Genomic DNA, 14,849 nt, shown 5'->3' with positions numbered 1-14,849 from the left:
ACGGCAAAATACCACCAACTTATTTGACAGACTTTGTTGGTAGATAAGTTCTATTTGGATCATTTTCAACTTTTAAAAAAATCACAAAAACTTCAAATATTTCAATGTGAAATTTTCCAGTATCATTAAGCCCTACTCAGAACACACAATACATTCACAAATAATGTTATATGGTAACATGTACCGTATTATGTACGATGATGAACAATTTTAATTGATGCTTTTTAATAATGGAGTTATCGAGTTTGAGTAATCGTAACTCTCTAGAAACCTCTAGAAAAGTGACTGCAATTTTTCATTTAAAAAAAGCGAGACATACATGGATGGATGGAGAAACACAATGGCGAATGACCTCATTAGAGATGTGTAGAGGAGGCATTAAGCTGGAAGAGATTCAAAACCAGGCAATATCCTCTTTGTGTTTGCCATAATTTTTAAAAAGTCAAATTGAGAATTGCACACACACACACACACACACATAAATGTATACATACAGCCACGGAAAAAGTTAAGAGACTGCAGCACAATTTTTTGTTTCACTCATTTCTCAATTTATGGTTATGCATCTGAATAATATATATTTTTCTGCAAACTGCAGTCTGGTTCTTCCCTGTTTCTCATTAATGAAGGGCTTCTTCTTTGCTTTATGGTCTTCAGTCCTGCTTCTAGGAGCCTGATACAAACTATCCTAGCAGTGCACTTCACACCTGCACTTAATGTTCCCCGTTCCTTTTCAAGGTCACTTGATGTCATCCTTCGATTCATGAGAAACTGTCGGATAAGTTAACGGTCATCTCTGGTATTAGAATGTCGCTTCCGCCCTTTGCCTGGCTGGTTTCTGGTCGTTCCCAGTGTCTCCTGCTTCACCTTATTCTTGTGTCCTGCTGCTCAGCATAGCCTCAGCCAGCAGAACCGCAACTAAACCAGGATTTAAAAATTCAGCTTTGTTTAAAATTATAGAGTGGTCTCTTAATTTTTTCCACGGCTATATATATATATCAATGTCAGCAGAAAAATACAGCTGAAGTACAGCAATAAAGGTTAGGGTCATTAGCATCTGATTTCTGAGCTTTCCTGTTCCTCACACCCTCCTCTCTCATACTGTTTGGAAATGAGACGATCAACAAAAACAGCAGCAGCAATAACAACTGGGACGCCTGTAACTGCCTGTGTTAAGCAATTGGTAATATAATGGTAGTTACTGACAAATTCAACATTCCATTTTCTATGCACACCAGACTTTTCTCCACTAATTAGTGGCAATGAATGAGAATGAAATTAAAATCTAAACAGGAACCTTCTATGACAGCATGTTACATTATATGGAATAGAAACAGTGGAAATACCCAGTCAGAGAATTTATCCAAAGGACATACAGTAATAGTTCTAGTAAGATATACAGAAAAACCATGTGCAGAGAATATCTCATAACTCATAACCCCCACATCTGGTAAGTTATTCAAAATCTCTTCTTAACACAGGCTTACTGTACCTCACCTGGTAATGAGAAATGAGTAAGGTGCAGTATTTTAACACGATGACAGACACAAGTCTTCGTATTGTTTTAGAAAGCACAAATAACTATTAAAACAAGGATTTTCTGGGCCCTGAAGAACATAAACCAAAATCAAACCATAGACCAAAAATACCATAAACCAGCAAGAGACACTGGCTTTATGAGAATATAAAATAATTCGCTAAAGAGATCTCTTAATAGTTATTAGTAGAAATTACAATCATCCATAAAACACACATAACAAATATAGTGGTTTCATCTCATGGCAGCACTGATCAATGTGTTTTTACAACTAGAGAATTCTTTGTCAGTGATGCTGACCTCAACTGCACCAAAACTATTCCCCAAACTACTATTCATTCAAAACAAACCAGCTATCACGTTAAGTAAAGTATGCTTTGCTTATGTCTCTCTTCTTGCTTTCCAATTCTTTTTTCATTGTTTCTTGAGGAGTCAGGTTAAATTTTTTTGGTAGAAAAAAAAAAAAAGACATTGCTTAACCACATAACTGAGGTTTATAAACTGTATTTCCATTCTCTTCCTCAAGATGTCCCTATTGGCACCCACACTTTAGCTGACAGATAATGATGACATGAGATCGCTCGAAAAAATGCCTTTGATCTGTGTGGTTAAAGAGCAAGACCCACTCTAATTAGGACTAAAACTCAGTGGTGTTGAACAAATAGGCAGAAGTTGTTGAATAATTATTTTACCTGACAAGTTCTTGGATTTACATAATCACATACAGAAAAGATAGTACATTAGTACTTAACTTCTATGCATGAAAAAAATAAGGTGATTAAAATGCCTTCAGGTGCATTTTCTCCTGCCACTGTTGTACTTCACTGACAACATTTACTCCAAATCTGTGGTATCACCTTCTGTTATTCAGTATTAGTGGTAGTAGTACTCTGATTGTCTGGTCAGTTCCATTTGTTAAGATGGCCAGGTGGTGTACCGTGTTAGTTACCTATATGTAGCATTCTTCATTTAGCACAGAGGAAATTGAAACATCAAAATAGCAAGAAAGAAGGTGCAAAGCCAGTAAGGAGGGTCTCCTTGCCTTGTCTCTGTGCAGGCAAAATAACAAGTAAAAATCAGCTCTTTCTGTACTGCTGTACAGTGTTTTATATTTCAGAACCTTGCTACCTAGCATACAAATAGGGGAGCCTGCTTCTGAAGCCTAGAAAATAGTAGGGACATAATGGAGGTATTAATTCATTAGTCAATGTCAAGCACGTAATCTATAAATTAAATGAAAAAAAAATCCTATCCCCAGAGCGCCAAACAACTGCAACATGAGTGATAGCTGCTTCACTTTTATTTATAAGTACTTAAGTAAGGATTGCACTTTATTAAAACCAATGCAGTAAGCAGTTTGCCTTGGCTATTAAATTTGAACCACTGAAATGGAGCTCATTTGGTTGCAGAAATATTGTGGCTTGTCACAATTTCCGGACAAATATTCCTCACATACAATGACCCCTCACACAATGGTTGGGGTGAAATGGCTTCACTATTCCATTATAACACATTAACTAACAAATATGGCTATGTTTAACTGGCAAGTATTAGAGTAACATACAGTATAAATAGAAACATACTGGTTTACTTAAGAACATAAGAACTATACAAACGAGAGGAGGCCATTCGGCCCATCAAGCTCACTTGGGGAGAACTTAACTAATAACTCAGAGTTGTTAATATCTTATCTAGCTCTGATTCAGCTTGCACTACATTATCAGGAAGACTATTCCATACTCTGACTACACGCTGTGTAAAGAAGTGCTTCCTTAAATCCATTTTGAAATGTTCTCCCGCTAATTTCCACCTATGGCCACGAATTCTTGTATTTGAACTAATGCTGAAGTAACTATTTGGTTGAACAGCATCCAAACCTGTTAGAATATTATAGACCAGGATCATGTCCCCCCTCAGTCTCCTTTGCTTGAGGCTGAACAGATTTAGCTCAACTAACCTTTCCTCATATGACATTCCTCTAAGACCAGGAATCATTCTTGTGGCCCTACGCTGCACCTTTTCTAAGGCCGCAATGTCCTTTTTAAGATATGGTGACCAAACCTGCACACAATATTCTAGGTGAGGTCTCACCAAGGAATTGTATAATCTTAGCATTACCTCCCTTGACTTAAACTCCACACACCTGGAGATATACCCCAACATCCTATTGGCCTTTTTTATTGCTTCCCCGCACTGGCGAGAATGAGACATGGAAGCATCAACATACACACCAAGGTCTTTCTCATAATCAGCTACATGTACTTCAGTAGGTCCCATAAAATACCTGTACTTTATATTTCTGCTCCCTACATGGAGTACCTTACATTTGTCTATGTTAAATTTCATCTGCCAGGTGTCGGCCCAGTCACTAATTAAATTAAGATCCCGCTGTAGCTGCTGAGCCGCTAGTTCAGTATCTGCTACACCACCCACCCTGGTGTCATCTGCAAATTTCACCAGTTTACAGTATATATTGGTGTCTATATCACTTATGTAAATTAGGAACAATAGTGGTCCTAAAATTGAACCCTGCGGTACCCCACTATGAACGCAGGCCCACTGTGACATTGAGCCTCTTATAACTACTCGCTGCTTCCTATCTGTCAACCAGTTATCAATCCAGGTCGCTACAGTTCCTAAAATACCTGTCGCTTTGAGTTTAAGTGAGAGCCTCTTGTGGGGGGGACAACATCAAAAGCCTTTTGGAAATCTAAGTAGATGACATCATAGGCCTTCTTATCATTAACCTCCTGACTAGCTTCCTCAAAAAACAGATTTGTTAAACAGGATCTACCTCTCCTAAATCCATGCTGGCTATCCCTCAAAATGTTACTTGAGTCCAGGTAATCTACCATTTTCTCTTTGATTATAGCCTCCATAACTTTACCAGTTATACAAGTTAGACTGATTGGCCTATAGTTTGACAAATTACTTCTATCCCCTTTTTTGAAAATGGGCGTTATGTTGGCATGCCTCCAATCAGAAGGTACCAGCCCTTCAGATAAGGATTTTTGAAACAGTAAAGTTAAGGGTCGGCAAATAATATTCCTCATCTCTTTTAACACTATAGGTAAGATGCCACAGTTATAAGTAGTTTAACTGAAGTTCTTCATATATACACAGAATGCACTCAGGATTTGGAAATAATGCCAGTGGCACTTCCTCATCACTGATGGCAGGCCGGTGTCCCTCCAGCCTAAGGGGAGGCAGCACCACCTTGTCTGCCCTATACATGCAGAACAGTTTGGGAGCAATTGTGAAAAAGGGGAATTCATTCTTCGTTTGTTTCTATGTGTGAATCTTTTTTTTGTGAGGAACACTGGACATTTCAAGGGTATCATGAGGTCTGATACAGCAAGAAGCCACGTCTGGACTGGACAGCTGGCTACATGCAGAAAGTGAAGGGAAAGAAAGCCTCTGTCAGTCTGTCTCTCTATCTGTCTGAGTGACGGACTCACTGCTGACTCACATACAGTATAGTCTCAGCATCTCTAGCATGAGAAAATACATAATGACTGAGGGCGTGACAGTTAAAAGTCGTCACACTCCTGCAGTATCTCAATGCCCTTAAATGTATGTATCCATCACTCATGGTCCATTTTAGTAAACATATTTTTGAAAAAGATGACATATGACCCAAGTTGATAGTTCAGAATTACAGGAAAAATACAGCTAAAGACAATACTTGGAGGAAACGTATCATAGAGATATAGGAGCCCTCATTAAAGGGAAGGAATAGAGAATGAAATGACACTTTTCGTTTATACCACAAGTAAAAAAATATTTCTTGTAAAGGGAGATGGGCAATATTTCATTATGGAAATGTATGTATTTCACAGAAATATGCTTTTGATGACAAAATATTAAAAATATGGCTGGACAATTAATCAAATTTAAATTTCGGTTACGATTTTGGCTTCCAACAGTTATCAAAACAAAATTACGATTACTGTGCCACATGTTACTTCTCAGTGGTGCCACTGTCTTGTCTTGTGTTATAAATCCAGCACCCCCCCCCCCCTCCAGGCCCCTTCTATTTGTTTCTCAGTATTACATTTAGAGATCAAGAAAATCAACTGTTAAAAAGACAATTTCAAAAAATACATATTTCCAAAGTCAATGAGTAACCATGTTAAAAAAATCTCAGTTATCCACCAGATTAATTGTGATAATGATTTTTGCCATAACTGAACAGCCTGACTGATACATACAGCCAACACCCAACTTCTAATGATACATACAGCCAACACCCAACTTCTAATGATACATACAGCCAACACCCAACTTCTAATGATACATACAGCCAACACCCAACTTCTAATGATACATACAGCCAACACCCAACTTCTAATGATACATACAGCCAACACCCAACTTCTAATGAAACATACAGCCAACACCCAACTTCTAATGATACATACAGCCAACACCCAACTTCTAATGATACATACAGCCAACACCCAACTTCTAATGATACATACAGCCAACACCCAACTTCAATTGATACATACAGCCAACACCCAACTTCTAATGATACATACAGCCAACACCCAACTTCTAATGATACATACAGCCAACACCCAACTTCTAATGATACATACAGCCAACACCCAACTTCTAATGATACATACAGCCAACACCCAACTTCTAATGATACATACAGCCAACACCCAACTTCTAATGATACATACAGCCAACACCCAACTTCTAATGATACATACAGCCAACACCCAACTTCTAATTGAATCAGCATAATACATAAGGCAGTCGCACACACTGGACATGATGACAGTGCAGTACAGGGCACACATGCGTCTGGATGTGTTGGGAAGTGTTTAGCATTTCATTCTATTCATTTATTTACTACTGTATGAGCCTTTATCTAGTTCCTCTCATACTTGGTTCGCAATTTAGAAGCACAACAGGTTCACATGAAACGTGTTCATCCTAAGCCAGTAAAGCAAGAAGAAACAACTGTCGACATGGTTAATTAAGAACAGGAAAAGCTACATGCATTTCACGCTTTGGTAACATTAGAAATGTAGAAAGAACATGCAATACTCCTCAGATCTGTGAGTCAGTTTTGCACTTCGGCTGCCACCATGAACAAACATCTATTAGGTTCTTACAGTCAACACATGGTTCACATTGTAAGAGTTGTAAACAATTTAAGTTGTTTAACCTACACGGTACGCTGACAGTTATTGTCGATGGATTTCTGGTTGTAAAGTGTGTGTGTGTATATATATATTTTTAAGTTTTGATGTGTCATTTCAGCCTATAATTGCAGTGACCCTATGACATTGGCAAAGGGGCCTCAACCAATGAATACTGCAGAAAGAGTCACCGTCCTCAAAGGGGAGGTCGGGGTGTGAGTTTCCACGGTGTGTGAATTCTGGGGTGTATTTGAGCATACAGTATATTGTATATTTAGTAAGTTGTATTGTCTACTTTGCAACTGTGGCATTACCTTTTTGATACTGCAGCCAGAGCTGCTGCTGGACCTTCTTGCTGGGAAAGTAAATGGTGCAGGTGAGGTCAGAGCCATAGAGCGCTTCGGACACGTAGTGAGTGCCGTACTGCTCGATGAAGGACAGCAACTCCTCTCTTGTGCTCTCAGAGTTCAGCATCTTCAAGACCTTGGAAAAACCTGGCATACAGATTGTCAGAAGAAGTTTCAAATTAAGTGTAATGCACTCTGCACGATAGATGATCTTCGTCATAATAAAAATGATTCGAATAGTCTCGTTTAAGACACGGACATTTGGAATAAACTAATGTAACTGATGCACCTTCCTTAACCCCCCTGAAAAAGTTATTACGGTGCTCTTCCCCCTGGGCTGTAAGTACAGCCTTCTCCATGGGTAAGGGACTTAACGTTTTATTGCATTATACCTGCAGACAGTGTGATGGAACTAAGCTTCACTTTGTATAAGTTGCTCCGTACTCTCCACTGTTGCACCATGGGATAGCCCAAGGCTTCATTGAATTTGGCATCTCCTGCCAAAAAGAAAAAAAATGTGTTATTCTCTTTTATTGGCACAATTAACAGGCACCCTTTATTAAAATAGTTAAACATGTTAAAGTTTTACCCATTCACACCATAATGTTTAGCAAAATAAAATCAAGTTCAGAACTTTTCTGAAGGGTACAAGGATAGTTGTGTAAGGTGGGATCCAGTTTGCCTTTGACCTGCAGATCTATGCACTTCTATGCTACATTAATTAAATCACAATAGGTACGCTAGAGGCAGCCAGAAAGTAGACAGAGACTGGTATGTAAGCAGCTCACTCAGACGCAGACCCACCTGTGAGGAGGTGCAGGTTGGCCTGTGGCTCAGACAGCATGCCTCGACACTGCTCCTCCACAGGTAGGGGAATGACCATGAGGCCATCAGCCAGCTGGGGAAAGTCCTTGATATAGTTGTTATCCCTGAAATACACAGACCCAATAAGCTAGTCAGCAATGACCTCAATAACTTTTCAAGGACAAGACACAGGCACGGTACCGGATGACCTCCAACGACGTGCACGAGTGTAATGAAGTAGGGTCTGCTGGTTTGGACCAACACCACAGCTAAAAACGAAAATCTTAGAATCCTAGACACAGTGTCAACTGTTATGTCTGAATGGTCACTTGAGGAGTGACCTTTGCCAAAAGTGTTGGTTTCAGTCAGGGCTGAATGCAACAAAAGATGGAATGCTTCTTCATTAAAGTTTAAGAGTGCCTCAAGCTTTGTGAGCTTGACCAGGAAACCAGAAAACAGTAGGCACTCTTCTCACCCTCCGGGCTGAGCGGACCTCGGAAAGGAGATAAATTACAGTGTCAGTTTGGGCTTTTCTACTGTCTAACTTCAGCCCATTCATTTCAGACCCTCAGCAATTATGATGAAGGATGAGAGCAACGAGACAATGGGGCATTATTTATAACCTGTGTATATAAAAAAAAAAACTGCTCCGCATGCTCAGAAATTCTCCCTGGTAGGTGATGGACAACAAACCAATTCAACTGGTTACTTTGGATATAGCCAAAATAAAATAAAGAAATATATGTTTCTTCATATTTATTATAGTCTCAAAGTGTACTTATTAAACATGCTGCTACCCTCTTCTGAGAGGTTCTACAACTATAAAATTACTCTGTCACAGACCTACATTTGTGGATTCTATGAAAACAGAAATTGTGTAGCTGGTTATCATGCAGTCTTGTTATTCCAAGGTCACTAGTCCCAGGATGATTTTGTTTTGTGTAATATTTCATTTTAAATTTACAGACATGAATCCAAACATATTTATATTCCTGCAACTTATGCCTGCAGTATACAAAGGCTCACTGTTCTAACTGATTACATATCCATTTTAACAGTTTATCAGTTGTGCAATAAAACAATAAGAGCAGAACACCATGCAGCTTAGTGGCTATCAGGGGGAGAGAAAATAAGCTGATACAAATATAAGGAAAAATGTCATACGTATTAGACCAAAACCAGAGTTACAGTATGTAGATGTTGCATTATGGGCACTGAATAGGTTAGTCTGGGACAAAGAGAAATTGACACTGATCAATTATCGATTAACAAAGAAAATGGTGTGAAAAAAAAACATTGTAACAAATGAAGAAGTAGCCAGATTAGTCTTCCCTCTCTCTGCCCATCTATGAGGATGAAAAACCCATATAGGAAAGGCTAAGTATGGCTAAGTCACTGGAAAGGAAGGGGGCTATCAAGGGGAGAGGACAGCACTGCAAAGGTGCTACTGTAAGGCACACGGAAAAATGTATTGATTTCCAAATGTAGTACAGGGACACAGCTCTGAATGGTCTGAGCTTTGGATATAAATGATTATGATTTTTCAGCAAGACTTTGTCCTTGTCACCTCTATTCTGTTTATTTTAAGTAACTTGTTTATTTCAGTGAATAAACTATTAAACAGCCAGGCATTATGACATGGGTCATCCTTTAATTACAGCTCAACTTTGCAGATAAAGACCATTAAGCTCTTGATTGAGTAATATTACACAGAGTTGTTTAACTGTAGATCTCAGTCGCCCTGAGTATCACTGACCTGGATCAATGCTTCACTTCCTTAGAATTTCTTTTAATCACTTTTTCTTTTACTCCAGCTTTTGGGAAATTTCCCTAAAGATAAGATCATTTAAAATAAATCACAAGATGTACTCTTTAAGCAGGACCTATGTTAACCCAAATTAGATGAACTTTGTGATGAAGTCGCATTACCTACTAATGTAAAATTCATTAAAATTAAAATAAGGCAGAGAGTAATTAATGAGGCTGAGGGTGCAGTCACTTGCCTACTATACCCATTTTACAACAGCAAGAAAAACCAAAAGCTACCACTAGATCACAAAAAACAATGACAACAAACAACAACAATAACAATTAACAATAATAATAATAATAATAATAAGATGAAGAATTTGCCTAATATAACAAATGTACCAATCAACCACAAATGATAAGTAAAGCTAGGATTTGCTAAGAGTTTTGGCTCAGCAAAAAATCAATCAACCAATATCAAATCACACCGAGGGTTAAGTCCTCTGCAGAGTAGAAATAAGAAGAGTTCACTATACATTCATGAAATAATCAAGCACTCTAAGCAAAGTCTGGCAAACCTGCTTTAGCCATCTCCAGTGCACTGGCCTGTTAGGATGTCCTACTTAGAAAAGAAGGACAGTAAATCGGTCTTCATGCATTGACTGTAAAGGCAGAGGTGTGAAACTGGTATTATTACCAAGTGCTCTTCAAAGAATAAAGATTGAAGAGAGCTGGGAGGGGCTATTGAAACAAGCATTTACATCCAATTATTACATCCAATATTCCAGCCTTTTACATCCTCTAAAGTGAAGTGCTTTCAGTTTTTTATTAAACAGCTGCAATTTCTTGCCATTTTGGCAGTGCATTAGATGCATTATTTGGGTCACTTGGATAACAAAGTAAATAAGGAAATAAAAGGAAAAGAGCTAATACATTTTTAAACATTACATAGGAAGAAAGCGTATGCTTCCTCCTGCCACCAGATGTCAGTGTGTTATACAATTTCTTCCATTTTTTAATGAGCTAGTGATTTACACATTTAACTGAATTCTAAATGTTTTCTTATTGTAAACAGATATTGATAAATCTTTGGTTGATTGGTATGTTGTGTGTGAAAATAAAAGGAAGTCCAGTCGCAGATCAAGTACGATAGAATCAGGGCATTAGCGTGCCACCTAACTATGTAAAATAGGATAAATGATACATATAAATGCAACGGCCTCTGTAAGGTGTTGGATAAATGTATATTTAAAATATTTTTTCCTTTGTGTCTGCAGTCACAAAATAAAATGATTAATGCATATATTTTGTAAAGCCCAATTTCTTAATAATTGCTCTTTTGAGATAATTTTTGCACGCATAGCTCTTTTTTATGCATTATATATAGCATTGGCTGAAAATAAATATTGCTGAATAGTTATAATTTCTTATTTTCACAGCAAGGTGATGCAACTGTGAGTTTAAGCAAAAATGTATCTGCGGGAAAATCAGCCTGGCACAGCGACAAAAAAAAAATCACACACAAGAAAGTTGTGAAAGAGCGTCTGTACCAAATTGTGGGCGTGTCCTCTTTTCATGGTGGTGGGAGGGTGGGGTTGCCAGACAGGGAGATGAAAACATGCTGCGTCGTTCGGGATGGCGCGCACAGAATGCTATTCTCACAGCAGAAGTTCGGGCCAGAACTGATTCCAAACCAGGCTTAAAAACGCACTCATGCACATATAAGCTATGGGACAGCAGGACAAATCCGGTGGGCAAAGAAAAAAAAAACATGCAAATCCATACACCTGACCCACCCTCCTGGGACCAACAGACAATGGCTGTGAATTTTAACAACTTAGCAACAAACTTTCTGTATTGTGCCAAAGGGCTTATCACACAGCAAGGCAGATTTACCTGAACTAAAACTCATTAGACTGAAAATAATTACAGTTACCAGCAGATTAATGAAGCTGTACACAGGGAACACACCCCCTTTCCTGCTGTGCATAGCTTACAATGTTTAATTTGAAATACAACTTAATTTATCTAGCAAGGATTGAAATAATCAATGATCTATAATTAATATTCAGTAGGTATTAACACAGATGACTGATAAGTAACATGTAAGAACATAGGATGTTGGAAGTCAGTGTAGTTCCTCATTTTTGTACACATCTTCAACATATACTGCATATACAGCATGACACCCTGATGGTGTAATACCCCAGTTAAACAACAGAGAGCGCTGCTGCTCCAGCTCTGGTAACACTGCACTGCACTGATGATTTCTGTATAGATGGTAATAAAAGTATGTGGGTTGACCAAACATTGCTGAAATTTTAATTATGTGGAAACATAAATTTTCTTAAAAAATGAACCAGCGTGAGAATATTTTAACTGTATTTCGACTTATAAAGATAGCGCGAACATTAAAATTTACTGTTGCATGAACTTGCAATGTTTTTTCAATTTCAGTTAAATTTATTTATAGAGCCTTGTGATTAATACAAGTGACAAGCTATATAATTTATTTGAATTCACTACAATATCCATCCACCCATCCATCCATCCATCCATCTTCTATAACTGCTTGTCCTATTCAGGGTCATGGGGGGTCTGGAGCCTATCCCAGACGCAAGGCAGGGAACAACTCAGGATGGGGTGCCAATCTTAATTCACAACTATATTATTATTATTATGCTGATGTTTTAGAACATGTATACCGGTCTGCTAGGGAGGTGCGTCTCCGTCACTGAGCCGATGCGGTACACCTCCATGCACTGCCAATGATCAGATACATTACAGATAGATATGAAGCAACTACTATTGCAATACACTACAATTCACCCCTATTGTGATGCACTATGACCCAACATGGTATGAAGTGGCGCATTACCAGACATGCCTCCAACCTGCGCGAGACTCGACTGAGAGAGTTATAGAGAACTGGCCACTGGCAGCAGTGGTGAACCCAGGTGTTTCTCAGTATGAGTACTTGAATGTACTTGTCTTCTCTTTTTTACCCTGTTTTAGATTGTCTTCCATTGCCAAACACCAGTTCCAGTACTCAAGAACAGAAGTACAGAGAACAGTAAAAATCCCCAGATGTCATTCTTACCCTGTCCAAAATACAAAGGATACATTGGTTGCATCCTCGCCAAACAAGACCAATCCCATTATACACTCACCCCAAGTTCATTCTTGGGGGGCAAGTTAGCAAGTCCGGTCTTGCCAAGACCACAGGAATGACCTTCCTGTTTTTGGTATTGAGAAACACCAGGAGATGAGAGATTGCGCTTAAGCTTCGTCCTGTGATAACTTTCTGTTGCTTATGTATTCTTAAATCAGCCATAAGATACCCTCAAAACAATTATTTGTCATCCAATTTGTTTCTTACCTCTTGGTTACCTTGTTAGGCTTCCTTAACCATGAAAAGATTTGTTTTAATATTTTTGGTGTGGCTTTCTGGACCTGTCTTTTGACAGCATACCTCTCGCTTTCAATTTAAAAATAAAGGTAAAATAAACCTCTAGAGAATTATATAAATAAACTGAATTGGTCTTATCTTGCCTTACATGTATGGGCATGACTTGCCTTGATTTTGTTTTAATTTATTTTGCTTAAATAGAGATTCCTGACAAAGTCAAAAAGCCTTGATGGAGTACACAAATCTCTGGCGCTTTTATGCATTTTAACCTTAAAAACAGGTCAGTGCCGACCCCAACACCACAGGACGCTTTAGTAGCACATATACGGGAATCAATCTAAATAAAAAATATTGGTCAGATGGTAAAAATAATGATCAATAAAGGCGTAGGGTCCCTACTAAAAATGACATATTAATGTAACCCTGGTCAGGTGCTGCTTCCTGCTCGATAACCCCAGTGGACAGGGCAGGCCAGGCCCGGGACTCTCCCGTCGGGCACTCTGCACTGCCTTCTGGTAAGCTGGTGATGTCACGTGGCGTGGTGAGGGAGGTGCTGGCCCAGGAGCGGTTCAGCAGCAGCGTCCGCAGTGACACTCTGAGATCTGGTGCTCTGACCCGACAGGGAGTGCAATATGATGAGAGAGGTGGGTAACGGTGAATACAGTCTGGAGGTAAATATGACAACAAAATACAACTAGAGTTGCTTGTACTGTAGGTCTAAATCTAAAAAAAAAAAAACACACACACACATTTTGGATTGTATTTTCCCTCACTCTTCCATAAACACAAGAACAAATTACCAATTCTTAATCAGTGTGTGTGTTTGTGTGTGTGTATACATGCATATATACACATTACCAGAAGATTATCAGGCAATGTTCTTTTTTGTCAGGTAAAACAAAAATATAATTTGTGAGTGGCAACACAACTCAATCACAATTAATTAAAATACTGGCATAACCTTCACTCCACTAACACATTATTTCAACTGCAATTCACAAAATGAGCCCTTTCACAGTCTGCAAAGCATCTGTGCCCCAGTGCTTAGTATTTCTGCTTGTTTGCTTCAAAAACAATAGCAGCCTCCCTGTTTCTCTGGTGACAGCTGTGAAATCATTACTCCCAGAGTATGGTGTGGCCCTCTGATTCCATAATGACAAGTAGCTGATGGTGAGTGTTGAGGCCCAGAACACTGAAGCCCTGACCTATAGCAGAGGTGGTGACATGGACGAGATGGATTGGTGCGGGGGGGGCGATTGGTCTGTAAGCAGAGAATTGATTTCAACATACTCAGAGGATTAAAGCAGGACAACGAATGGAAACTGGAACTGAGCAGGCAGAATGGCCCTAAGGCCACACCACCTACGTGATCCACAGTCCTGCAGTGCTTACACAAGCTTCTTTCTTCCCAGACTTACCAGTATGAGGAAAACCGTCAGTGTATTTTTCTTGCGAAAGCCCTGGAGTGAATCTCATTTACTCCCCCCTCTTAATGTTTGCCACTTTTTCCCCAAAAGGGTAGAACAGATCAATCAGAAGAAGCTTTACAAAAATTCCCAGTCTCATCTTAAGATCTCATTATACTTCAATATATCGTCAGCCTAGCAAAATACAGCTTGAATGGATACACTGTCCTGCTGTTTCACACTTTTGCTTGGATAATTGAAAATCTATAAAGAGATATTTTGGTTAAGCCTCGGAAGAAATATAAGCTGGACTTTATTAATAGAATGTGAGGTGCATCTGGTGTCTTAGCTTGCAATTAAAGCAGGAATTGGCAATAGCATTTTCCATTTTAGGCAAGGCTGGACCTGGGCACAGTGCTCAGCAGAGGATACTTAATAAGT

At 38.9% G+C, this 14,849-nt stretch overlaps 1 protein-coding gene across 11 annotated transcripts in view; it reads right to left on the bottom strand.

Moving 5' to 3' along the window:
- Window positions 1-14,849, bottom strand: part of LOC111842706 (astrotactin-2-like) — a 226,399-nt gene that overhangs the window by 48,191 nt on the left and 163,359 nt on the right. For 10 of the 11 annotated variants that reach the window (XR_011984366.1, XR_011984368.1, XR_002837973.2 and 7 more), the window contains 3 exons: window positions 7,845-7,969; window positions 7,433-7,537; window positions 7,008-7,187 (listed from right to left, as the gene is read on the bottom strand). Coding sequence is in view for 6 of the 11 variants with exons in the window: in XM_023809608.2 (XP_023665376.1) it covers window positions 7,008-7,187; window positions 7,433-7,537; window positions 7,845-7,969 (410 nt within the window). In the remaining 5 variants the exon portion in view is untranslated. Of the gene's footprint in view, window positions 1-7,007; window positions 7,188-7,432; window positions 7,538-7,844; window positions 7,970-9,600; window positions 9,676-14,849 lie in introns of those variants that run through there. The other variant, XM_023809612.2, reaches the window with a different exon arrangement.

This window comes from Paramormyrops kingsleyae, chromosome 2 (assembly GCF_048594095.1).
Source record: "Paramormyrops kingsleyae isolate MSU_618 chromosome 2, PKINGS_0.4, whole genome shotgun sequence".
NCBI classification, from domain to species: Eukaryota; Metazoa; Chordata; class Actinopteri; order Osteoglossiformes; family Mormyridae; genus Paramormyrops; species Paramormyrops kingsleyae.
Note: the sequence above shows the minus strand (reverse complement) of the source record. Positions and strands in the feature narration are given on the sequence as shown.